The 26,574-nt window shown below is 39.6% G+C and overlaps 1 protein-coding gene across 1 annotated transcript in view; it reads left to right on the top strand.

Annotated features, from left to right (window-relative positions):
* Positions 1–426: 426 nt before the first annotated feature.
* GABRR3 (gamma-aminobutyric acid type A receptor subunit rho3) overlaps positions 427–26,574 on the top strand; it is a 50,230-nt gene continuing 24,082 nt past the window's right edge. Inside the window, exons 1-3 of the mRNA XM_060099812.1 lie at positions 427–551; positions 16,481–16,593; positions 23,508–23,575. Of these exons, the coding sequence (XP_059955795.1) occupies positions 427–551; positions 16,481–16,593; positions 23,508–23,575 (306 nt within the window). The remainder of the gene's footprint in view (positions 552–16,480; positions 16,594–23,507; positions 23,576–26,574) is intronic.

Genomic DNA, 26,574 nt, shown 5'->3' with positions numbered 1-26,574 from the left:
ATTAAGCATATTATTTTGCTGAGTCATTAAATATATTCAAATGATATTGTGTTGGATTAAGGTGACTTAATGCCTAATCTCACTTCTTTGTCTGCGGAGCACTGCAGCTGAGAGTTTATTGAGTAGGGGATCAAGCATCCCACTAAGAACCTTCCCTGGAAACAGGGACTAAAGGATGGAAACAAAATGAAAAAATCTGCTTTGTTTTTCTTAAATTGCTGGTGATGCAGACAAATGTTTGCCTGTAAATGATGTCAATCCATTTAACCTACTAAAACAAAAGACACAGCATTGAAAACAATGTCTCTCTTTTTTCCTTGATACCTTTTTACCTGGCACTCTAAATATTTTTTAAAAGACACATGAAGAAGCAATATTGGTAACAGCATTGGTTGCATCCATCTACATTCCTTTCTTTCTGCAGAGATGAGACTGGCTTCCCAGCTGGTCTTCTTCACCTGCATCTGGATCATACTGATGTCAAATGCTTGTGCTGCTGGTGAAATCAAGAAGCCCCACCAGCGCTGCTTCTCTTCAGTGAAGCCGACCCGGTAAGATATCCATAGTGTAGTCCCAGTTTCTCTCACCACCTGCCTCAGAACTAGAACTATATCTTTAATGGTAGCACGTATTTGTGGCAGTGATTGTCTCTAGAGATAGCATTCACCCATCAAAATAAATCACCTCTAATTAGCATAGAAAGAGCAGAATCTGGGGTTTCTGCTGGCATTTGCTTTCTTATTTTTGGAGAAAACAGTTAAAGGGCTCATGTATGAATCTTCTTTCAAGGATTGTATTTCTCCAATGAGTAATGCATTTATTATAAATAACGACATGAGTTTAATGTTTCTTCAAATTTTTTGAGTAGAAATTAGTCTAAGCACCAATTTCTAATGTCAAGTACTTGCAGAGTGTATAGTTCTGTATATCGATGAGAGAGTACTGAAAGACATTAAAGCCATTTGTTGTTTTTTAAAATTCATTTTCCATTTTGAAAATCATCTTTGAAATATCATCCTGAATGTCAATACATCATCATTATTATCTTATCATCAATAATCAGAGTATATTTGGACCTGCTAGTGAAGGGGCATAGCTCTCTACTAGAATGACCAGTTCATCCTGATTTGCCTGGGGTTCCATGGTTTTTAGCACTAGAAGTCCCAGGAACCCCCTCAGTCGCAGACAAACTAGAACGATTAGTCACCCTACTACCCTTTAATAACCAAGAAATGACCTCCTGTTGTAGGGAAAGTCTTTCCTTTTCACCAAGCACAAGATTCCCAAAAAGACCCAGTAGGAGAAATTGAGGAATAAAGGTGAGTAATATCACCCAGCCAACCTTAGCAATCAGTGAGGTAACTTTTGTTTCAGCCAGATTGCCCTCACATCTTGGATATTTATGAAGCACTCACTATAACATCAGGAAAGAACACAAAAATTTAATAAATCCTTCTGAAGCCTCAGGTTTAATGACCAAAAACAAAAGAGTTATGGGGGGAGGGGAGGAGAGGTCACTTGATTCCTAATTCCTGCTCTGCTCTTAAAAATCAAGGACCACCTCCCACACTTCCCTTCCAGGCTTCTGCTCCCACACGCGGATCTGAGATGCTATGAAATCTTGCCCAGTTTAAACACTTTGAGTCTTCTTCAAGGCAATTGGGCAAGCAATATTTGGGAAATATGGGGCTATACAACCAAACTGTATGTTTTTTCAGATTGCTTATTACATCTAGTATATTTTAGTAGTATATTTTATCTAATTTTGAAACAAATAGAGACTGCTTAAAATATCATCTACGACTCAAACAATAGGAAGTTTGTCCAGTTTGTTTGGTGGATGTGCAGATAAGAAGGGAGATGGTCATAGGAACTCATCAGTCTCACCAGCACACTCTCGGTGGAAGAGTTGCTGCAGTAAAACCTACCATGTGTATTTTTTAGGTGTCATTTAAGGGACAAGAGAAGAACATGTGTTCTTTGTGGTGGGGTGGGAATTTCTCTCTATGTTAGGTGTCTCATTTTTATTTTTTTTATTTTTTATTTTTTTTATTAGTTTCTGCTTTATAACAAAGTGAATCAGTCATACATATACATCTGTTCCCACATCCCCTCCCTCATGCATCTCCCTCCCTCCCACCCTCCCCATCCCTCCCCTCCAGGCAGTCACAAAGCACCGAGCTGATCTCCCTGTGCTCTGCGGCTGCTTCCCACTATCTGTCTACCCTACGTTTGGTAGTGTATATATGTCCATGCCTCTCTTTCGCTTTGTCACAGCTTACCCTTCCCCCTCCCCATATCCTCAAGTCCATTCTCAAGTAGGTCTGTGTCTTTATTCCCGTTTTACCCCTAGGTTCTTCATGACATTTTTTTTCTTATATTCCATATATATGTGTTAGCATACGGTATTTGTCTTTCTCTTTCTGACTTACTTCACTCTGTATGACAGACTCTAGGTCTATCCACCTCATTACAAATAGCTCGGTTTCGTTTCTTTTTATGGCTGAGTAATATTCCATTGTATATATGTGCCACATCTTCTTTATCCATTCATCCGATGATGGACACTTAGGTTGTTTCCATCTCCGGGCTATTGTAAATAGGGCTGCAATGAACATTTTGGTACATGTCTCTTTTTGAATTATGGTTTTCTCAGGGTATATGCCTAGTAGTGGGATTGCTGGATCATATGGTAGTTCTATTTTTAGTTTTTTAAGGAACCTCCATACTGTTCTCCATAGTGGCTGTACCAATTCACATTCCCACCAGCAGTGCAAGAGTGTTCCCTTTTCTCCACACCCTCTCCAGCATTTATTGTTTCTAGATTTCTTGATGATGGCCATTCTGACTGGTGTGAGATGATATCTCATTGTAGTTTTGATTTGCATTTCTCTAATGATTAATGATGTTGAGCATTCTTTCATGTGTTTGTTGGCAGTCTGTATATCTTCTTTGGAGAAATGCCTATTTAAGTCTTCTGCCCATTTTTGGATTGGGTTGTTTGTTTTTTTGCTATTGAGCTGCATGAGCTGTTTATAAATTTTGGAGATTAATCCTTTGTCAGTTGCTTCGTTTGCAAATATTTTCTCCCATTCTGAGGGTTGTCTTTTGGTCTTGTTTATGGTTTCCTTTGCTGTGCAAAAGCTTTGAAGTTTCATTAGGTCCCATGTGTTTATCTTTGTTTTTATTTCCATTTCTCTAGGAGGTGGGTCCAAAAGGATCTTGCTGTGATTTATGTCATAGAGTGTTCTACCTATGTTTTCCTCTAAGAGTTTGATAGTTTCTGGCCTTACATTTAAGTCTTTAATCCATTTTGAGCTTATTTTTGTGTATGGTGTTAGGGAATGATCTAATCTCATACTTTTACATGTCCCTGTCCAGTTTTCCCAGCACCACTTATTGAAGAGGCTGTCCTTTCTCCACTGTACATTCCTGCCTCCTTTATCAAAGATAAGTTGGCCATATGTGCGTGGGTTTACCTCTGGGCTTTCTATCCTGATCCACTGATCTATCTTTCTGTTTTTATGCCAGTACCACACTGTCTTAATTACTGTAGCTTTGTAGTATAGTCTGAAGTCAGGGAGCCTGATTCCTCCAGCTCCTTTTTTTGTTCTCAAGATTGCTTTGGCTATTCGGGATCTTTTGTTTTTCCAAACAAATTTTGAAATTTTTTGTTCTAGTTCTGTGAAAAATGCCAGTGGTAGTTTGATAGGGATTGCATTGAATCTGTAGATTGCTTTGGGTAGTAGAGTCATTTTCACAAATTTGATTCTTCCAATCCAGGAGCATGGTATATCTCTCCATCTATTTGTATCCCCTTTAATTTCTTTCATCAGTGTCTTATAATTTTCTGCATACAGGTCTTTTGTCTCCTTAGGTAGGTTTATTCCTAGATATTTTATTCTTTTTGTTGCAATGGTAAATGGGAGTGTTTTCTTGATTTCATTTTCAGATTTTTCATCATTAGTGTACAGGAATGCCAGAGATTTCTGTACATTAATTTTGTAACCTGCTACTTTACCAAATTCATTGATTAGCTCTAGTAGTTTTTCGGTAGCATCTTTAGGATTCTCTGTGTATAGTATCATGTCATCTGCAAACAATGACAGCTTTACTTCTTCTTTTCCGATTTGGATTCCTTTTATTTCCTTTTCTTCTCTGATTGCTGTGGCTAAAACTTCCAAAACTATGTTGAATAAGAATGGTGAGAGTGGGCAGCCTTGTCTTGTTCCTGATCTTAGTGGAAATGGTTTCAGTTTTTCACCATTGAGGACAATGTTGGCTGTGGGTTTGTCATATATGGCCTTTATTATGTTGAGGAAAGATCCCTCTATGCCTACTTTCTGCAGGGTTTTTATCATAAATGGGTGTTGAATTTTGTCGAAAGCTTTCTCTGCATCTATTGAGATGATCATATGGTTTTTCTCCTTCAACTTGTTAATATGGTGTATCACATTGATTGATTTGCATATATTGAAGAATCCTTGCATTCCTGGAATAAACCCCACTTGATCATGGTGTATGATCCTTTTAATGTGCTGTTGGATTCTGTTTGCTAGTATTTTGTTGAGGATTTTTGCATCTATGTTCATCAGTGATATTGGCCTGTAGTTTTCTTTCTTTGTGACATCCTTGTCTGGTTTTGGTATCAAGGTGATGGTGGCCTCGTAGAATGAGTTTGGGAGTGTTCCTTCCTCTGAAATTGTTTGGAAGAGTTTGAGAAGGATGGGTGTTAGCTCTTCTCTAAATGTTTGATAGAATTCGCCTGTGAAGCCATCTGGTCCTGGGCTTTTGTTTGATGGAAGATTTTTAATCACAGTTTCAATTTCAGTGCTTGTGATTGGTCTATTCATATTTTCTATTTCTTCCTGAGTCAGTCTTGGCAGGTTGTGCATTTCTAAGAATTTGTCCATTTCTTCCAGGTTGTCCATTTTATTGGCATAGAGTTGCTTGTAGTAATCTCTCATGATCTTTTGTATTTCTGCAGTGTCAGTTGTTACTTCTCCTTTTTCATTTCTAATTCTATTGTTTTGAGTCTTCTCCCTTCTTTTCTTGATGAGTCTGGCTAATGGTTTGTCAATTTTGTTTATCTTCTCAAAGAACCAGCTTTTAGTTTGGTTGATCTTTGCTATCGTTTCCTTCATTTCTTTTTCATTTATTTCTGATCTGATCTTTATGATTTCTTTCCTTCTGCTAGCTTTGGGGGTTTTTTGTTCTTCTTTCTCTAATTGCTTTAGGTGCAGGGTCAGGTTGTTTACTCGAAATGTTTCCTGTTTCTTAAGGTGAGATTGTATTGCTATAAACTTCCCCCTTAGAACTGCTTTTGCTGCATCCCATAGGTTTTGGGTTGTCGTGTCTCCATTGTCATTTGTTTCTAGGTATTTTTTAATTTCCTCTTTGATTTCTTCAGTGATCACTTCGTTATTGAGTAGTGTATTGTTTAGCCTCCATGTGTTTGTATTTTTTACGGATCTTTTCCTGTAATTGATGTCTAGTCTCATAGCATTGTGGTCGGAAAAGATACTTGATACAATTTCAATTTTCTTAAATTTACCAAGGCTTGATTTGTGACCCAAGATATGATCTATCCTGGAGAATGTTCCATGAGCACTTGAGAAAAATGTGTATTCTGTTGTTTTTGGATGAAATGTCCTATAAATATCAAGTAAGTCCATCTTGTTTAATGTATCATTTAAAGCTTGTGTTTCCTTATTTATTTTCATTTTGGACGATCTGTCCATTGGTGAAAGTGGGGTGTTAAAGTCCCCTACTATGATTGTGTTACTGTCGATTTCCCCTTTTATGGCTGTTAGTATTTGCCTTATGTATTGAGGTGCTCCTATGTTGGGTGCATAAATATTTACAATTGTTATATCTTCTTCTTGGATCGATCCCTTGATCATTATGTAGTGTCCTTCTTTGTCTCTTCTAATAGTCTTTATTTTAAAGTCTATTTTGTCTGATATAAGAATTGCTACTCCAGCTTTCTTTTGATTTCCATTTGCATGGAATATCTTTTTCCATCCCCTTACTTTCAATCTGTATGTGTCTTTAGGTCTGAAGTGGGTCTCTTGTAGACAGCATATATATGGGTCTTGTTTTTGTATCCATTCAGCCACTCTGTGTCTTTTGGTGGGAGCATTTAGTCCACTTACATTTAAGGTAATTATTGATATGTATGTTCCTATTCCCATTTCCTTAATTGCTTTGGGTTCGTTATTGTAGGTATATTCCTTCTGTTGTGTTTCTTGCCTAGAGAAGTTCCTTTAGCATTTGTTGTAAAGCTGGTTTGGTGGTGCTGAACTCTCTCAGCTTTTGCTTGTCTGTAAAGGTTTTAATTTCTCCATCAAATCTGAATGAGATCCTTGCTGGGTAGAGTAATCTTGGCTGCAGGTTTCTCTCCTTCATCACTTTAATTATGTCCTGCCACTCCCTTCTGGCTTGTAGAGTTTCTGCTGAGAGATCAGCTGTTAACCTGATGGGGATTCCCTTGTGTGTTATTTGTTGTTTTTCCCTTGCTGCTTTTAATATGATTTCTTTGTGTTTAATTTTTGACAGTTTGATTAATATGTGTCTTGGTGTATTTCTCCTTGGATTTATTCTGTATGGGACTCTCTGTGCCTCCTGGACTTGATTAACTATTTCCTTTCCCATATTGCGGAAGTTTTCAACTATAATCTCTTCAAATATTTTCTCAGTCCCTTTCTTTTTCTCTTCTTCTTCTGGAACCCCTATAATTCGAATGTTGGTGCGTTTAATGTTGTCCCAGAGGTCTCTGAGACTGTCCTCTGTTCTTTTCACTCTTTTTTCTTTATTTTGCTCTGCATCAGTTATTTCCACTATTTTATCTTCCACCTCACTTATCCGTTCTTCTGCCTCAGTTATTCTGCTATTGATCCCATCTAGAGTATTTTTTATTTCATGTATTGTGTTTTTAATCGATGCTTGATTCATCTTTAGTTCTTCTAGGTCCTTGTTAACTGTTTCTTGCATTTTTTCTATTCTATTTCCAAGATTTTGGATCATCTTTACCATCATTATTCTGAATTCTTTTTCAGGTAGACTGCCTATTACCTCTTCATTTGTTAGGTCTGGTAGGTTTTTATCTTGCTCCTTCTCCTGCTGTGTGTTTTTCTGTCTTCTCATTTTGCTTATGTTACTGTGTTTGGGGTCTCCTTTTTGCAGGCTGCAGATTCGTAGTTCCCGTTGTTTTTCGTGTCTGACCCCAGTGGCTAAGGTTGTTTCAGTAGGTTGTGTAGGCTTCCTGGTGGGGGGGACTAATGCCTGTGTTCTGGTGGTTGAGGCTCGATCTTGTCTTTCTGGTGGACAGGTCCACGTCTGGTGGTGTGTTTTGGGGTGCCTATGGCCTTATTATGTTTTTAGGTAGCTTCTCTGCTAATGGGTGGGGTTGTGTTCCTGCGTTGCTAGTTGCTTGGCATAGGGTGACCAGCACTGTAGCTTGCTGGTCGTTGACTGAAGCTGGGTGCTGGTGTTGGGATGGAGATCTCTGGGAGATTTTCGCTGCTTGATATTATGTGGAGCTGGGAGGTCTCTTGTGGACCCGTGTCCTGAAGTTGGCTCTCCCACTTCAGAGGCACAGCACTGGCTCCTGGCTGCAGCACCAAGAGCCTTTCATCCACCCGGCTCAGAATAACAGGGAGAAAAAGCAGAAAGAAAGAATTAGTAGAAGAAAGAAAGAGAGAGGGAAAGAAAGGAAGAAGGGAAGAAAGGAAGGAAGGAAGGAAGAAAGAAAGAAAGGAGGGAGGGAGTGAGGAAGGATGGAAAGAAAGAAGGAAAGAAAGGAGGGAGGGAGGGAGCAATGAAAGCAAAAGGAAGAGTGAATGGAAGAAGGGAGGGAGGGAGGGAGGAAGGAAAGAAAGAAAGAAAGACAGGAGGGAGGGAGGGAGGAAGGAAAGAAAAAGAAAGTGGAAAGGAAGAGCGGAGGGAGGGAGGGAGGAAGGGAAGGTAGGAAAAAAAGAAAGAGCAGGTAAAGTAAAATAGAATAAAGTATGAAATATAGTAGCGTTATTAAAATTAGAAAGTAATTATTGGAAAAAAAAAAAAAAAGGACCGATAGAACCCTGGGACATATGGTGGAAGCAAAGCTATACAGAGAGAATCTTACACAGAAGATTACACATACACATTCACAAAAAGAGAGCAGGGGGAAAAATCAAAAATCTTGCTCTCCAAGCCCACCTCCTCAATTTGGGATAATTCGTTGTAAAAAGAGGAAAAGGGCAAGAAGTCTGAAATCTTGCTCTCTAAGTCCACCTCCTTACTTTGGAATAATTCGTTGTAAAAAGAGGAAAAGGGGGGAAAGTCTTAAATCTTGTCCTCAAAGTCCACTTCCTCAATTTGGGATGATTCGCTGTCCATTCATGCACTCCACAGACGCAGGGCACATCAAATGGACCGTGGAGCTTTAATCCGCTGCCTCCGAGGCTGCACAGAGAGATTTCCCTGACTCTGCTCTCACAGCTCCCGGGTCTCAGCCTTGGACCTGGCCCCGTCTCTGTGCGTAGGTCGCCGGAGGGCGTCCGTTCTTCGCTCAGACAGGACGGGTTTAAAGGAGCCGCTGATTCGGGGGCTCTGGCTCACTCATGCAGAGGGGAGGGAGGGGCGCGCAGTGTGGGGCGGGCCTGCGGCGGCAGAGGCCGGCGTGACGTTGCAGCAGCCCGTGGCGCTCCGTGCGCTTTCCCGGGAAAGCCGTCCCCGGGTCTCGGGACCCCGGCAGTGGCGGGGTGCACAGGTCCCCCGGAAGGCGGGGCGGACAGTGACCCGCGCTCGCACACAGGCCCCGCGGCTGCGGCGGCGGCGGGCGGCGGCAGGCGGCGGCGGTGGCGGGCCGCGGGGGCGGCGGCGGCGGCGGGCCGCGGCGGCGGCGGGCGGCGGCGGCGGCGGGCGGCGGCGGGCGGCGGGCGGCGGCGGCGGCGGCCCACGCCCGTCTCCGAGGTCCACGCCTTACCCGCGGCTCGCGCCTGTCTCCGGCGCTTCCCTAAGCAGCCCTTTTAATGCCCTCTCCTCGCACACCAGGAAACAAAAGTGAAAGTGAAAAAAGACTCTTGCCTCTTCAGCAACTCCAGACCCTTTCCCCGGACTCCCTCCGGGCTAGCCGTGGTGCACTAACCCCTTCAGGCTCTCTTCCTGCCGCCAGCCCCAGTCCTCTCCCTGCGCTCCGACTGAAAGCCGATACCCAAGCCTCAGCTCCCAGCCCCGCCCGCCACGGCGGCCGAGCAGACAAGCCTCTCGGGCTGGTGTGTGCCTGAGGGCACCGATCCTCTGTGCCGGAATCTCTCCACTTTGCCCTCCACACCCCTGTTGCTGTGCTCTCCTCCGCTACTCCGAAGCTTTCCCCCTCCGCCACCTGCAGTCTCCGCCCGCGAAGGGGCTTGTAGTGTGTAGAAACCTTCCCTCCTTCACGGCTCCCTCCCACTGGTGCAGGTCCCGTCCCTATCCTATTGTCTCTGTTTATTCTTTTTTTCTTTTGCCCTACCCAGGTATGTGGGGAGTTTCTTGCCTTTTAGGGGGTCTGAGGTCTTCTGTCAGCGTTCAGTAGGTGTTCTGTAGGAGTTGTTCCACGTGTAGATGAATTTCTGATGTATCTGTGGGGAGGAAGGTGATCTCCGCGTCTTACTCTTCCGCCATCTTCCTCCGGGGTCCTAGGTGTCTCATTTTTAGAATCTATTTAAATGAAGAGGGAACCCCGGGCTTCCTACTCCATGGGGCCAAGCATGTTTGTTTTCACTTCTCTATATTCTAAGTGAGGTACCCCTTTCAGCGATAAGCTACAATATGATTCATTAAAATTTATATCTGCTGCTTTTGTTCTTCAAAGAAAAATCCTCTAGGACACTAGGGATTGTGTCAAACATAGACCCTAATTCAGAAGCAGCCACTTAGGATGAAAGTTAAGCATTTTCCCCAGTGAACAGAATAATTCAGCCAGCCTGTTTCTGAGCTGTCACTCAGCACTCTCTCATGAAGATTTTAAGGCATTTTGACAAAAATACTGAAATTACTGTATAGGATAGTTTCTAGAGTAAAAAGCCCAGGATACTTTAGACCTTAGTATATGAATAAATGCCGTGAGGTTCTTTGCCCTACACACAACCTGATTATCGGTAATTAAATAAGTAATGAATGAATGAATGAACAGTCCACTCTGTCATAATGCAAGAGAACTAATAGAATGAACATGGAAGAAAGACCTGATCTTTCTTTGAAAATTAGGAAGTATATCTTTATATATTAGCTCACATTTATGTACATTATTTTGAGCCAGTTTTCCTACAATCAGGCCCTTAAATCTTTTGCTATTAACCTTTTTCATTCAGAATATAATCTTACTTTTTGCCCAAAGATTCCCTTTTTTATCCAAGTATTTTAAAAATCTTTCATCCAAACATTCCCTTTATTTCTTAAAGGCAAAATGGGGGAGAGGAGGAGTTGATGAATAAAGTAAGCATGGCAGGGGAAAATGTTCCTGTTTTGCCTAGGCGAGAGACTTGACTCTCTAAGGATGCAAAGAGGATTAGACATCTAGACTCACTGAATATTTATTCATTCTTTCAACAATTGTACTGAGTGCCTTTTGTATGACAAGTACTGGGTTGAGAGTTAAGAACAACACACTGTCTCTGGCTTTAAGAATAACCAGCAGAGTGCCAGTGTCTACGCAAAATGGCTTGCAAGAGCCAATTGTTAAATTTTAAGGCTGTTAAATATAAGCATTATTAAAAATTAAATTATATAAATATACAATTAAATAAATTATTTTTAAAACGAAGGTAATAAATACTTAAAACTCACCACTTCCTAACTACTTTACTACATGTTGCTATTGTCTATTGTTCTCCATTATTTATATCTATTTATGTCTGGTAGAAATACTACACTATACTGTACTATACTATCCTATAAACTGTAGTATACTATAATACACAAAACTATACTTTATTATACTATACTATACTATGGGCTACACACATCTCTGTCATATCAGTAGCTTGGAATCAGCTATGGTGGCAGTATTTGCATCATGGAAATCAACAAACACTACAAATAGGGCTTTTTTTTCCAGGAGAGCCACTTAAACATTTACCAGCACATCCAGGAACCTAATGTAGAAGCCAAGAGGGTCCTAGAGATTGCCAATTCAACTGCTACTGCAAATAACAAAGGGAGTGGCAGAGACTGTGGCAACTACAGGCTATATGCTCCTCTGGGGGCAGAGGCTGGTCAGGTCAAGACTTCTTATAAGACAACTTGAGCTTGGTATTGCCAGATTTTCTGATTTTTCAAGAGAAAAATTCAGATTTTCGTGTGAAATTTTCCACTTTAATACACCATATGGGCTATCCAAAAAATGTCTGCAAACCAGCTCCTAATCTGGTCCAATTTCTTCATTTCACAGATGAGGAAACTGAGACCTCACTGAGCTCATTAGAGACACAAGTTAAGTCATGGAAACTGTCGAGTCTCAAGTGGGGCACTCTCTCTGGCTGGCTCTTCCACAGAAATGCTCGTCCATGTAGATTTTTCCTTTATAAGGAACGGGCTGTTGACTAAAGTCAAGTGTGTATTCCCAGAGTCATGAGTTCAAGGGCAGTTCAGTTGAAGCCACAAGATTCACTCCCTATAATGCACCATGTCCTCTCTAAGAAGTTTCAAAAGCATCAGGGACCTAAAAATAAACATTGGATCCAGAATTATCAAGGTTTTCTTTGTGATCAAAAACTGGATCAACTGATTTTCCTTCCGACTACTTTACTGCATTCCTTGGATTGGCATCAAAGGATGAGAATCATCTTCGTAGCTCTCAAAATCAACTTCTAAATGGGTTTTATGAGTATATTGCTACCCACAAAGTATAAACATTTCTATTTCATCCTATTCTTAGCAGCATTGGGTACTAAAATTCTTTTGTTTTCTGCTCATTTAATAGGTATAAAATGGCATTCATACTTTTAATTTTTATCTCACTGTTAACTCTCTAGATTAAATATTTTTAATATGTTTCTTAATTATAACCTCTCTTGGGTAAATAGTCTATTTAGTCAGGCCTAGTCATTTTCAAGTCCTGATCCTAGTAAACTAATCAACTATATAGGCCCTTGGGAAAGCAGTTTGGTAAAACAACCAGCTGAGTATGACTCAGTTAAAATGAGTTTTTGTCTTTCCACTTACTGAACACCAATGTATCAGAATGAGTTGGATGTATTTGCTTTTCCTCAAGCAGTTCTGGTACTTTTTAATTCTCTGCCTAGTATATCCTCCTCAAAGACCCCTTTATTCCCCTGAAACCACTCAAAATCCAGCCCTTCCTTCCCCCTGAACCCACACTTTCTTAGTGACAAAATTATAGTAAAGTTTCTGATACTGATAAGAGGGGGGAACATAAAAATATGGTTCCTTTGTTTCATCCAGAAGGAAAAAGGTTTTAACTCAAAAAGAAAAATGGTAACTATTACTGAGCCTTACCTGTTGTTTCTCAAACAATGTTCATAATCTTTCTTTGTGGGGAAAGAGTAAGAATGTTGTAATGATTAAGAATGCTATAAAGATTAAGAATGATGTAATGATGCAAGACTCTTCCATGAGTTGAGATTTCTTTGCTCTATCCCATTGGCACCTAGCCTTCTAGAAGACCCTCTCCTCAGACAGAAGTCATCCAAAAGATTTCTTTCAGTAACTACTAAAAACAAAATCATTTTTTCTAGGAAAGGGAAGAGGGCAGAAGACAAAGGGGCTTAAAATGATACATATATGGGATCAGGCCAGAAAGCTCTGAGCGAAATCTGATTCTCTGTCATAAATTCATCCCCTTATTAAGCATATTTACTTCTCTTGCCTTTGTCTGTTCTATTTCAGTCTTCATTTTATTAACCTTTCTATATATGTCTTTTTTTTTAATAAGCCAGAGGTCTTCAAATAGGGCACTTATACTCCTAGAGTATAATGTTCCCCTTAGGGTACATGCAAGCTATCAGAGGGGCACGTGGGCATGGAGAGTTTTAAAATAAGTATTTCTGGATCCCTGACTTCCTCTGACCTCTTTCCTAAAACTGATCCTCCTGAAAACTTGCCTGCAATCTCCTCTGTAGCCTCCCTTTAATGATTGCTCTGTCCCATTTGGCAAAATAAAGGCATGCCTCTCCCTCTTCCTGAATCTTAACTATGTGTATTACACTAGTGTATAAAATCCTCCCAGGTACAAAGAAACCTTTACAGATATTGTTGTTGAGGTAATGGATGACTTTAGTTTAAATAACACATCCTTTTACAAACTGCGTGATTTTTTTTCTTTTTTTTTTTGAGTTCATCAATATTGAAGTAAGAACCTAATTAATTTGTCAGATTACAAATCATTAGAAATAATTGATGATAGAGCACAACGTGAATTTTGGAAAATAAGAAGGAATTTAAATAATTAAGTTACATTCCTGAAACAAAATTTCTTGCAATTCCATGTACTTACATATATATATATCAACAAAGTTTTTCAATATTTTCATCTATAGAAGTGAAAAGTAGGATCAGGGAAATGTAAATCAAAACTACAATGAGATATCTATCACCTCATACCTATTAGAAGGGCTTTATCAAAAAAACAAGAAATAACAAGTGCAATAAGTAATATACATTTACAGATACACAAAATAGGGAAAATATACCATCACTTTATTAAGAAATACTTTTCCTATAAAATTTAATTCATAATTTTAACAAGTATTTATCAACATTTATATGCATTATGTTTTGCTCCATTTGCAATAGTCACAGAGACTAAAAAAGATGATTTTAATATGTATACATATATTCTTACAAAGAAGTATGATGGGGTGATAAAATTCAATGAAGGAAATATTGGATTGGCCAAAAAGTTCTTTCAGGTTTTTCCGTAACATCTTACAGAAAAACCCGAATGAACTTTCAAATAAAATGGAAATAAAATAAAATACAAGTTCCAAGAAAACAAGGAATGAGATAAAACTTCTGGTTTTTAAGGAGGAGTTTATTCATGTATTTTAAAATGCATAAAGTGGGTATTTTAGGTTCATTGGATACATTAAAAGGAGGAATATGTTTTATTTTAAATTATTATCAATATTTAAGTAATTTTCACTTTTGTGATGAAAAAATTGTAGGTGTCTACTTAAATATGTGTGAGGTTTTAAAAATTCTTTTAGAGGGTATCTAAGCCGCATAAACCTCTTTGAGAAGTAGATGTATAAATAAAGTCAAAAATAAATAAAGATGGGCCATCTCACTGTACATCAGAAGAGCCCTTAGGTAAGAAAAAGTGTGTGTGATTTCAGGTACTGCCAAGAGTGCCTTTCATAGCAGGCTGCATGTTCATTGTTCTGGGGATTCTTAATTAAGATTTATCCCTACCAATCTCATGGAGGGGTATGCTTTTGAAAAGAGTAATAGAGATTGCCGTTTTGTTGTGTATATTACTGAAGAAGTTCACAAATTTCCATGAATTTCCACCCAAGGTTACATTCCATTTTTCATAAAATAATAACAACTAGCTAGCTTTTATAAAATGTCTGCTATTTTCCAGACCAGGAGTTCTCCAGAGAAATTGTTGTAAATGCAAATTCTCATACCCTAAAACTGTGGAACCAGAAACTCTGGGCATGGGCCCCAGCAAACCTGGTGATTCAGATGCACCCCAAAGACAGTATTTACAAAACATCTGGTAGGGAGCCTTGAACACAGTAGGCATTTAATAAAAACTAGCTGCTATTACTTTTTCAATAAATGGTTCATTCTAGCTCCTTGAAAGAAGTTTTCTAGTTAAGAGATCCTTGGAAGAAATAGTTCGATGTGTTCATTTATTCATAGGATAAAATGACTTATGTTTAAAATCAAACTCATTTGTCTTCTACTCAAAACAGATTTGTTCCTCCAACTTCGCCATTTCTATCAATGGCAAAAATACATACATAAATCTCTGAGGGTTTCAGCCAGAAACTTCTCTATTTAAAGACCATACTAGGTGATCTGAGGTGCCCATAAGCCTGGACATATTTCTTTTTTTTTTCTTTTTTTTTTTTTTGCGGTACGCGGGCCTCTCACTGTTGTGGCCTCTCCCGTTGCGGAGCACAGGCTCCGGATGCACAGGCTCAGCGGCCATGGCTCACGGGCCCAGCCGCTCCGCGGCATATGGGATCCTCCCAGACCGGGGCACGAACCCATATCCCCTGCATCGGCAGGCGGACTCTCAACCACTGCGCCACCAGGGAGGCCCTGGACATATTTCTTAAACCGGCCGCTTCAGGATGTGAAATTCCCACCATCAAAGTCACTATTGAGTTAGGAAATTGCGTTCACAAGTCTTATGTTAAAAATTTACATGTGTTTCCTGAAGAAGACATGTATCAATGCAAAAGCCAGTCAGGAATTCAGAGTAACTAGAATTCACCTAGAAGACCCCTCCGTGTCTTGTGTTATTGCTGCTGCTGACAGTGATGGTGACAGGAACGTTCTTATGGAAGAGGCAGTGAACTAGGTCTCGGGCACCGGGGATGAGCAGACAGCGGCATGTCACGTACAGAGGAGCTGTGTGCGCTTCCACAGATGTTCTGCCGCCACACTTAGAATACGCCTGGGAGGTATGTGTCCCAGCACAGGAGATGAGTCAGGGAGGCCCAGCAACTTGCCAGAGTTCAAAGACCCAGGGAGGAACGGGCTTCACTCCCAGATCAGGACTCCACCCACACGGGAGAGGCCACACACTTTGCCTTTGCCCTAGAAAACTGCAGGTGAAAATAGGCTGCACCTGCTTCACAGCTGGACCTGACCTTACGTCCAATCAGCTGTCACATCATCCATTTTTCCCTGGGATTCCTCTCCATCCATGCCCATCGCCTTCTCTCAGGTTCCAGAATCTGCCATAGGGGTACTTCCTCTAATCTCAACCAGCACATTCTGTCTTTGTAAAACACTATTTTCCTCAGTCTACAATTTTTCATGGTTTTTTTTACTGTCTTAGTGCAAGAGGTAGTTTTTTGTTTTGTTTTGTTTTTTTCAAGAGGTAGTTTAACTTCATTGACTCTAAGAATCACTTAGGTAGCACATTGAATGCAGCTGCCTAGGCCCTGTTTCCTCTGGTTCTGGTTTAGTTGATCTGGGTTGGGGTCCGTGGATCTGAATCTTGATCACCTCCACCCAGGTGCTAGTGACCATGTTTTCCTACTATAACCCACATTCTGAGAAACGTTGCCTGTCAGGATCACGTCCAAAGTCAGTTTATCATCTAAGGTGCTCCAAGATTTGCTTACCTGCCCCACCCTTGTATAATAAACAGTAAATGCTGGCAGATCTTTGGCTATATGTAATATGAACTGAGAAAATGAGCTTTTATGTGTATATTTTAGAGCATACCATGTTGAGCACAGAAAGCTAACCTAAATCAAAATATCCAGAAGCATATGTATCTCAGAAGCATTTTTCTCCCTTGGAGGTACAGCAAACAAGAAACTAGAATGAGGAAAGATGACAGTACCAAAGTGTGGACCCTGAAGTATAAGCAACTTCTTCATATAGAGGACCACAATTCTGCAGTGAGACCTGGATTTGGAGGTGAGTACTATCTTTACAAAACTCTTGTGTCACAATCAATTGCACTGTCAAAATTGAGTTGAAAATTTGAAGGAATTAAGACCAAAACACAAGACCACCAATTTAAAAAAAACAAAAAACCTTTTACAATGATCTTCTCTTGAATAAGAACAGTTGATAATTTATGCATTTTAAATTAACCAAAAAGACTCATTTTTTCTATATACATTATCATAGTGTGTTCAATAAATAGTATGTGTTCAAAAACAGTGAATGTATATATCTTGCCCATACAGCAACATATTATTTTAATCAAAATTTAAGTTGGGTTATATGATAATATTCATAAAATCTTGTTGAACATTCTTATGAGCTGCAATGCCTGGCTTTTGTTGAAGAACTAGTCTGCCAAACGCCATGGCTTCCTACGAACCACCTCTGCTGAAGATTTTTCCTTTATTTACTCCTAGCAACAAAAAGTGATCAAAATGTTAGAATGCCCTTTAATGCACTGTGCTAAGCCCTTTAATGCACTGTCTCATTCCACGCTCACAGTGACCCTATGAAGTAGGCATTATCATGATCCCTAATATGGAAACTGGGGCTTAAAGAAGTCAAGACATTTTCTCAAGGCCATGAAAAAAGCAGTAAGTGGTAGAACCAAGATGCAATGGCTGATGAGGGGAACAGAAGCAAACCACATTAGAAGGATACACTTGTAAGAAAGCCTTTCCTCCTGTCAGATTGTTTACTGTGCATGTAGTTGCATCACTGAGGGTACCAAGTTTCCCAGAGATGCACAGGATGTGGTAAAATCCACAAGGTAAACTGAACTCCCCGTCTTACTGCTAAACCCATCCTGACTCTCCTGTCATTGACCTAAGGTCTCCCACACCCACAACTCCTGAACTGACAGCTTTTCATGCTAGAGATATGGAGGTGAAAGAAGTGAGCGTGGTGGTGAGGAGGCAGGATCCCCCAGCAGTAGAACAGGTACCGCTTTTCGATAAATAACCAATGCTTCAAGTACTCAGCGTGGGGTGAGGAGAACTTTTTTTTTTAAAAAACAATGGCTTTTCCATCTTTTCTCTCTCTCTCTCTTTTTTTTTTTTTTATAGAAGATGTTGGGGGTAGGAGTTTATTAATTTATTTCTTTATTTTGGCTGTGTTGAGTCTTCATTTCTGTGTGAGGGCTTTCTCTAGTTGTGGCAAGCGGGGGCCACTCTTCATCACGGTGCGCGGGCCTCTCACTATCGTGGCCTCTCTTGTTGCGGAGCATGGGCTCCAGACGCGCAGGCTCAATAGTTGTGGCTCACGGGCCTAGCCGCTCTGCGGCATGTGGGATCCTCCCTGACTAGGGCTCAAACCCGTGTCCCCTGCATTGGCAGGCAGATTCTCAACCACTGCGCCACCAGGGAAGCCCCATGGGTGAGGAGAACTTGATACTCATCATATTGTGGTTATGACAAAGGGAAGCACAACAGGTGTGTAGGTACCCTAGAAAACTCATTTGTTAATGAGTAAAATTTAAAAGTACATCAGGTAGCTATTATGTTGAGGGTTGTTTGGTTTTTGTTCTTTCATTTCCTGGAATCCGTTGGGTTGCAGTTCTAAGGGTATGGTATTGATTTCATTAGGTTAATGATGCTAACTTTAGCAAGCATCAGAGTCACCTGGGGGCTCCTCAACAGCCAGGTTACTGGGCCTCACCCACAGAGGTTTCGATTCAGTAGATTTGAGTGGGGTCACCAATTGTCACGTCTTATAAATTCCTTGGTGATGCTGATGCAGCTGATCTGAGATCACATTTGATAACTACTGAATTAGATTATCAGCATCAGATTAAATCATGGTGAGTAGAATTTGTTTGTTTTCCAGAGCATTTCTCACACTTATTGAACCTAATTTAAGATTTTTAGAAGCCTCAAAATCAATCGGGTTTCAAGATGTGTGCGTTTGTTTTTTTTTTTTTTTTTTTACTTATAGGTATATTTTTTTAATCTTCTTTTGTTTTTGTTTTTGGATTTTTTGGTTTGTTGTTGTTGTCTTACATCACCACTTCTCAGATGTGTCATTAAGGATGACAATTCTCCAAAAGATGCCTGAAATCTAACTACCATTCCCAACAGACTGTTTATTTCCCCCAAATTTTTGCCCAAAGTTTGGATAATATACTCTACAACTCTTACTCAGGTATTCTGAACCTTGGTCTCTATGATTCTATAAAGAGTTTCTAAAATCTTTTCCCTCCCATGGTTTAGCTGGGGAAAATCTCACGAAGTTAAACTTCCCGGGCTATGGGTCCTTTGAGCCATTAGGGGGCTCCAGACGCACAGGAATGGCTTGGAATGGGCCTCTCCCGAGTAGCGGTTAGCAGCGCAAAATGATGTTCTCTCTTCAACACCAATTCAAAAAGCTGCCCTAATTCCTGTCAGGTTAGGTTCCTCAATTAAATGAACTCCTATCCTAGAGGAAAGGGTTTTATGGGCATATTTTAGACCACTGAAAGCCAGAAAGATTAAGAGAAAAATTACCGTCCTTGAATTTGGACCTTGAAACAAGCACGCTACACTTTGTAGCTCAAAGTGGTCCAAGGACCAGCTGCAGAATCACCTGGGAGTTAGTTAGAAATGCAGAAGATCAGGCCCCACCCCAGGCTTTCTGAATCAAAATCTGCATTTTAACAAGATCTGCAGGTGATTTGAATACACTTTACAATTTGACAAGCATTGTCATAGATTACCAAGAGCCAACCCTCTACTTTTATCTTAAAGCGTTTATGCCTCCATTCTCCCTCCTATATATATCATCCTCATCCCTCAGAAAAACATAAAACTGATCTTAAAATTCCACTTCTCTTGATCTATTAGGGATACAGGTTAAGAATTTTTAAAACAATTTTTTTCCTGCGGCTACTTTGTGGGGTCATTAAAAATGCAATTGAAATGTACTACTTAGTGGCAGGTGGCAAATCATCCCACGATTAAGAAATTTTTCTGACAATCATGGACTGGAGCTAAATGGTATCCACATGGCTTGTGTGTTCAGTCAGTTCAGGCAGAAAAATCCATAAATGCAGTCAGAAGTGTCAGTCTGGTAGCCCTGTGAAATATAGTCCTTAACCTTCTCTTGTCTTGGTCAGAACCGCTTTTTATACAGGTCACCCCTTCTCTGTTCTCTCAAGCCTGCCTTCCTGGGAAAATCCCCCTGCAGGATATAAAAGACAGGCTTAAATTTATCTTCTCTTTCTTTATACTTGTCCATAACACAAACACACACACATACTTCTTTCCTCTTGAGCTAAATGTAACTTCAGCACTTCTCTTAATGTTTTCCTAATTAACCTTAACATTAAAACCAGCTGCTACTGCAGTGTCTTTTATAAAGCATTAGAAGATTAATTGACTCATTATGTGGATAAAGGAGGATACATATTTAAGGGAGCTTTTTGTTTAACTTGGGTTATAAATTGCAGCTCATTTTCTTTATTTACACTTTCCCACCCTTTACATCTCCCATAACTAAGGGTTTTTTTTGTTTTAGTTTTATAGATGATGATTTCTTTGTTTCTTTAAAGTGAAAACAATTCAGCATCTAGATACTGACTACTGAGTCAAAACAAAAGCTAAAGCTGTAAAAGCCTCTTTTGTAGTCTTTGCTTGTCATACAGGAGGACCAGATTGGGAGCCAGAGGGACCTGGCTATATTCCTGCATTAAACAGCTCTAAGTTGCAGGCAAGCTCTTCAACCTTGCTGAGCATGAATTCCCTCATATCAAATGGAGTTAAAATTGATTCTACCCAGCTAACTAACGAAGTGGCTATAATAATATTAGGTAATATATAAAGTATTTTAAATGCACCTCACAAATAAGATGAATAACTTTCATCCAGCATGCATAAAACCAGATTGATGATCTAGCTTTATATATATATATATATATATATATATATATATATATATAAAGCAGTATAAACATCTATGCCACTACCTAGTTAGTGATCCTGGGAAATCAACACCTAATCGTAATAGTTAATAAGTCATTTAATTTTTACTATATTCCAAATGCTTTACATAGAGAATTAATAAGAGTATTTATGAAAGTGTTATATTTCGTATTCTATGTATTACACATCAAATAGATATTGAATAAGTTGGTTAAGACACTTGAATGTTAGGTTAGGCTAAGGACTTAACATGCATTTTTTCATTTTGTTTCACAGCAACCCAGTTAGGCACATACCATATACTTATTTCCCCTATTTTACAGATGAGCGAACTGAGGCTTAGAGGAGTTAAGGATTTACAGACGTTTAATTTTTTTTTTTTTTTTTTTTTTTTGCGGTTCTTGGGCCTCTCAATGTTGCGGCCTCTCCCGTTGCGGAGCACAGGCTCTGGACACGCAGGCTCAGCGGCCATGGCTCACAGGCCCAGCTACTCCGCGGCATGTGGGATCTTCCCGGACCGGGGCACGAACCCGTGTCCCCTGCATTGGCAGGCGGACTCTCAACCACCACCAGGGAAGCCCCAGACGTTTAATTTTAACTCGGGTTTATGTGGCTACAAATTTCATGGTTTTTTGTTTTGGTTTGGTTTTTGCTTTATTGACACCTTTTCTCTGGGACTCAGCTCCTATTTTACAAAAAGAATGATCTTTGGAGCTTTTATCCAGCTCCAGAATTCTATGATTCTGCATCTTGCCTTTACACGCCTTCACCCTCCACTCTGTCCTCAGAATGTCAAAGCAGAGTACAGAGTCCTAGACCCAGGAGAAAGTACACTTGGGCATCAAATGCAAAGGAGACAAAAATGAGGTCAGACAGCATCTGAAGACAAACACTTTCCTTTGCGATGGAAGAGCTCATCCCCACAAGAATAGAAAAAATGAGAGGGAAGAAAGAAGAAATCTAAGATGTTTCCAGGAACCCATTCCTAAGAGACAAGCTATATTATTACCCCACTGTCAGTCCAGCCTTCAAACAACCCCGAGGGCCCAGCGCTTGTCCAGTGGTGGCATGAATGTCCTTGTATGGTGGCTTTATAAGACTGTTCCTGGATTGCAGAGATAGTCATCAGTAAATAGGTCCTACGTACAAGTCATGAGATCTTGAATCCAAGTTGTGTTCAGGTTTTGTCATAAAATAAGCTCTCTGTGAGACGCACTGGATCATTTTGTAGTGAAGAGTGGACTGATTGTCTAAATGTTTGAGTGTAAGATTGGGAGTTGTGGTTTGCAGTCCTAGGAACAGTTTCACATTTTTGCTGAATTGCAGTAAGAGTAACATTTATTCTGTGCTATTTACTGAGTATCAGTTAAGTTTACTGTATATTATTTCTAGTCTTTCAGTAAGTCTCCAAAGTGAGTACTACTACTGGATCTTAGAGCTGAGGACACTAAGCTTAGAGATGTTACTGACCCTAGGTCACATGTGAGTCATGGAGCTGGATTCAGACTCTGGTCTGGACTCTAATGCCAGAATTTTCTCCAGGACATTCTGTTCCCTGTCCAATCCCTTCAGTCCCTTGGAGTATTGGAGTTAATGGAAATATTTACTCATCCTGAAAGGCCAGATAGGGGCAGGGATGAGATCTTTCCATAATTTTTTTTTATTTTGATAGCTCTACCAATTAAAGAAAAAAGACAACCAAACAAAATAAAAACACCAGAGGTGAAGCTGATAAAGGAATAATACTGAGCTGTTCCCAAGTTAATGCTTAATCATAATTATCATTAAACAAAATTTTAATAGAATTGCCATTATACATTACAGGAAGTAATTGGTCCAATATGGCAGGACGTAGCTGGTGGTTAAGATTCAAGTAAGGTATTCCTAAAGCCTGAAACAGAAATATATTCTAGTGACAGGCCCAGTGCCTGGCCAGCTGATACCCTTGTAAGTAAAGAATGATATTGAGGGTTTAGACTTATGGAATAGAAGAGTGAATCTGGGTCTATAAAGTGAAGGTAACGTCAGCCAATTAATGGGCCAGGGGGGTCATAGATGGGGCACAGGGACTGGTGAGGCATATCTTGTTTTATAATGTGCATTTAAAACACAATAATTAGGTGCATTATTAAATTATACTCACATATATGTCACATGTAGCACATCCAGACAATAAGGAAGGAAGTTTTTCTGGCCTGTCCCTTCTAAATCCCAGAATCTTGACTGAAACAGCCACCTGGGATCCATCTAGGCAAGATTTCTGTTTTGTCAACAATAGTTGAAAGCATTTTTTAACTCGGGATTATAAAGTTTGAGAATTGGTCACCATGGAAAGAAAACATATGAAGACTATATGTGTAAATATACAAACTATTAGAACATACATATGCATCAAATTTCATACACAGTACTAAATAATGAAGTTATTAACATCAGCATCCCCTCACACAGGAACAGATAAAACCCTTTGTAAGGTGTAACAAGGAAATGTCTTGGTCTCAGTCTGTTCTCTGGGTGCATGAGCCTGATTCTGTGAGACCCAGCTGCACACCAATCTCAGCACTTGTCTGTCTGAAGTTGCTCCAATTCTGACTTTCAGAATACTCTCAGCCACACATTTCAAAGGATGTTTGCTTTATCCCAAATGCAGGTTGTGGTTACTGATGATCTGAGAAGTGACATTTCTGAATGTGCAGCATCCCTGTGTAGCACTGTACTAGAAGTGTGTTCCTCTAGCCTGCCATGCACTGCCCAAGTGAAAAAGGCTGAATTTTTGGCAAGGGAGGAAAGGCTCCCATATTTACCAAAGTCATGAACTCCATGACTACATCCTCTCCCTGAATGTGTAATAATATATCAATAGACAATGGAGAGATTTATTGTTAAAACTTGAAAAATAATTCATTTGCAACATTGATCCCTCTCCACTTTAAATGTTTCCAAAATAATCCTGATTCCTCGTTATATTACCCATTCTTCTTTCTGAAGGATCTCCAGTGCCAGTGGGTATAGATGTCCAGGTTGAAAGCATTGACAGCATTTCAGAGGTTAACATGGTAAGTTTCTCCATGAGATACTTTTTCTGAAAGGATAGAGTCTCAATAGTGTCAAAATCACTGGTGTTTTAATAAATCATCTTAATTATGTATGTTACTTATTTTTCCTACTTTGCTTAATAAAGTTGAAGTTGCTTTACTCTCTTCTATCCACTTCTTTCTACCTCTGATTAAAATTCTCATTCCTTTTCTCCTCTTCTCTTTTCCTTCTAATGGCTTTACAGTGGTGGATCACTGAAGGACATGATATATTTAGCTATGTGACATGAACCAGAAACAATTGCACAAGAAGAAAAGGTGATCATAATATATGTGAAATATGAAGTCACAACCATGAGTCCTTACCCACAAAATGATAAACACTTGAATCTGGGTTGATAGAATGCTTCCACATTTTTCAGTTAATACTAACTTTGCTTATCTGTAGACAAACAATAGCCGAGAACAAAGGATTTTTTAAACTCATAGGACTAAAAATTTAAATTAAGAAAAGTTTGTCCATTCCCTTATAGTTTCTAGAAATACAGAAGAGACTGCCCTTATTTTATTTTTGCACTGAAATATTTGCCATTTTTATGGAGTAGTACTTGAAAACCACCATCCCTTAAAACTTTAAACTGATTGATTATTATCATCTTCAGCCTTCCTTTTAGCCTTTTTCTGTTTCCTTTGCCATTTTATATGCTTTGCTTTTTTGTTTCCTCTTCCCCATTCCCCCAACCCGGTTTTTACCATTTTAGGTATTTTTATGTTTTAATATCCCCTACCATAATTTTTCCATTTCATTTTCTCTACTCCCACTTTAGAACTACCGAGTCTACATAATTACCAGAGTTGTGTTTCATTTAAGTCATTTTAAGCTTTTTTCAGGTACTTTGAGAATAATATTTACTTGCACAAACATATACATTATTGATGTAATTCCTTTTTACCTACTACTATTCTGTTAATTTGTTAATGTCTCAGAGCTTTGTGTAGCCCATTTTAATATATTTTTCTATGCCAAATAAAAAGTGCGTTATAGGGCTTCCCTGGTGGCGCAGTGGTTGAGAATCTGCCTGCCGATGCAGGGGACACGGGTTCGTGCCCTGGTCTGGGAAGATCCCACATGCCGCGCAGCGGCTGGGCCCGTGAGCCATGGCCGCTGAGCCTACGTATCCAGAGCCTGTGCTCCGCAATGGGAGAGGCCACAGCAGTGAGAGGCCCACTTACCGCAAAAAAAAAAAAAAAAGTGCGTTATAGTTTCAAATTTTCAATGTCCATCTCCTTGTTCTTACCTAAGTGATGTATATTCTTATATTTGAATCACTCTTTCCATGTAATTTTGTTCTCTTCAGTTGTGTTGTCTTTTTCATCATCTCCTGTAGTTGTCTTTTTTTTGTTTCCTATCAACATTACACTATGTGCAACTATTAATGACAAGGGCCCTAACAGGTACTCACTGGTAGGATGCAGCTTTGAACATGTTTCGGCTTTGGTTGTGGTTTCAATTTTGGATTTGTTCCTACCTCCCCCCAAGTTTTAGACAGTTTGTGAATGCCATTAGATAGGGCCTGTGCCCTCCCGTTTGCCCTGGAACCCATGCCTGGCTTTCCCCTTAGGTTCATCCTGCTTCATTCATTGGTGTTTCCTGCCAGGTCCTGATCCAGGGAGACATCTGAAGCTGCAACTCTTAGCCAAATGCTTATTGTCTTTCATTTTCTACTTTGAATATGGAAGCTTGGTTTTTGCAGGGGGCTGGAGGGTGATAAAAACAAAACCAGGGAATACCCCCTCCATGAATAGAGAAGATATGAATTACTTTCAAACTCCGTTTTCCACCTGGAAAGATTTAGTTTGTTGTTTATCTAATCTGGTCATTTCATGTATGTTAATCCTTGCATTTTATTACCTTTTCTGGAATCTTTTACATGTGTGTTCTTGTGAAATTTTCAAAAGTTGCTTTGGGATATTTTTTGGAATAAAAGTATTTTTGATATATGAACTGTGGCTTATATATAGTGTTTTTCATAGAATTAAGTATTGACATTTAGATTCTACATACTATTTTTAGTATGCAATTACCACAAAGATAATTTTTTTTTAAAAAGAAGAGAATGAAAGAGAGAGAATAAAGTAGGGATCTCTTAAGGAAGCAGGACCTAGAAAATATAAATCACTTAAAATTGAAAGAGCAAATAATCTTTTCATATGTAAACTTAATTAATATTTTTATTTATAGTGATTCCTTCAACTAGTCATTGCCATCCAAATGCTAGCTAAATGAAAATTACAGGACACATAAAAATTCCAGAAAAGTCTAAATAAGATCTTCTATGGCCCAACATCTGGTTTCAATCTTCAGTTAATGTCCTTCTAGTCCTTGTCATTATCTAATTTAACATTTATTTCAGTTCAATATCAAACCTTAGATGAAACTTCCTTCATTTGAAGCACCCTACCCCCAGAGGGAATAGCACCAATAGTACCCACTATTCAAAAATGCCTTGATTAGAAAGCGTTGGCTTTTCCCTTACCAAAAGTGGCTTTTAGTGACATTTCCTTGAGCCTGTTGTGCTCCAGAAGCAGGCTCTCATTTCGCCTCTCCTGGCATAATCTCTAAGTGATACCTGAATGACCCAGTCTGCATCTAAAAATCTCCTTGTGTCTACCCTACAGCCCCCAAAACTGGACCTCATCCTTTTCTCCTGAATAAGTTCAGCCTTAGTACTCGGTATCAGCAAAAACTGGTCTGCATTCTCCATGCCTAATTTGAAAAAATTATCAGTGACCTCCAGTGTTGGCTTCTTTTGTTTCTCATTTATCATTTTCCCATGCTCCCTTGTCCCACCCTGAATTCACTTTCGATCCCTTTTAGTTTTGTCCTGCTCTCCTCAAAACAGGCTGTTCAGCCCGCTTCTCATGATAGTGCCAACTAGCGGTGATGCTGATGTACCACTCATATGTATATACCAATGTCTGACATTTGACTTCATAGGCTCAGTATTTGCCCAGTGCCC

This window comes from Mesoplodon densirostris, chromosome 5, assembly GCF_025265405.1.
Source record: "Mesoplodon densirostris isolate mMesDen1 chromosome 5, mMesDen1 primary haplotype, whole genome shotgun sequence".
NCBI classification, from domain to species: Eukaryota; Metazoa; Chordata; class Mammalia; order Artiodactyla; family Ziphiidae; genus Mesoplodon; species Mesoplodon densirostris.
The sequence above is the reverse complement of the archived record's forward strand: the minus strand, read 5'-3'. Positions and strand labels throughout refer to the sequence as shown.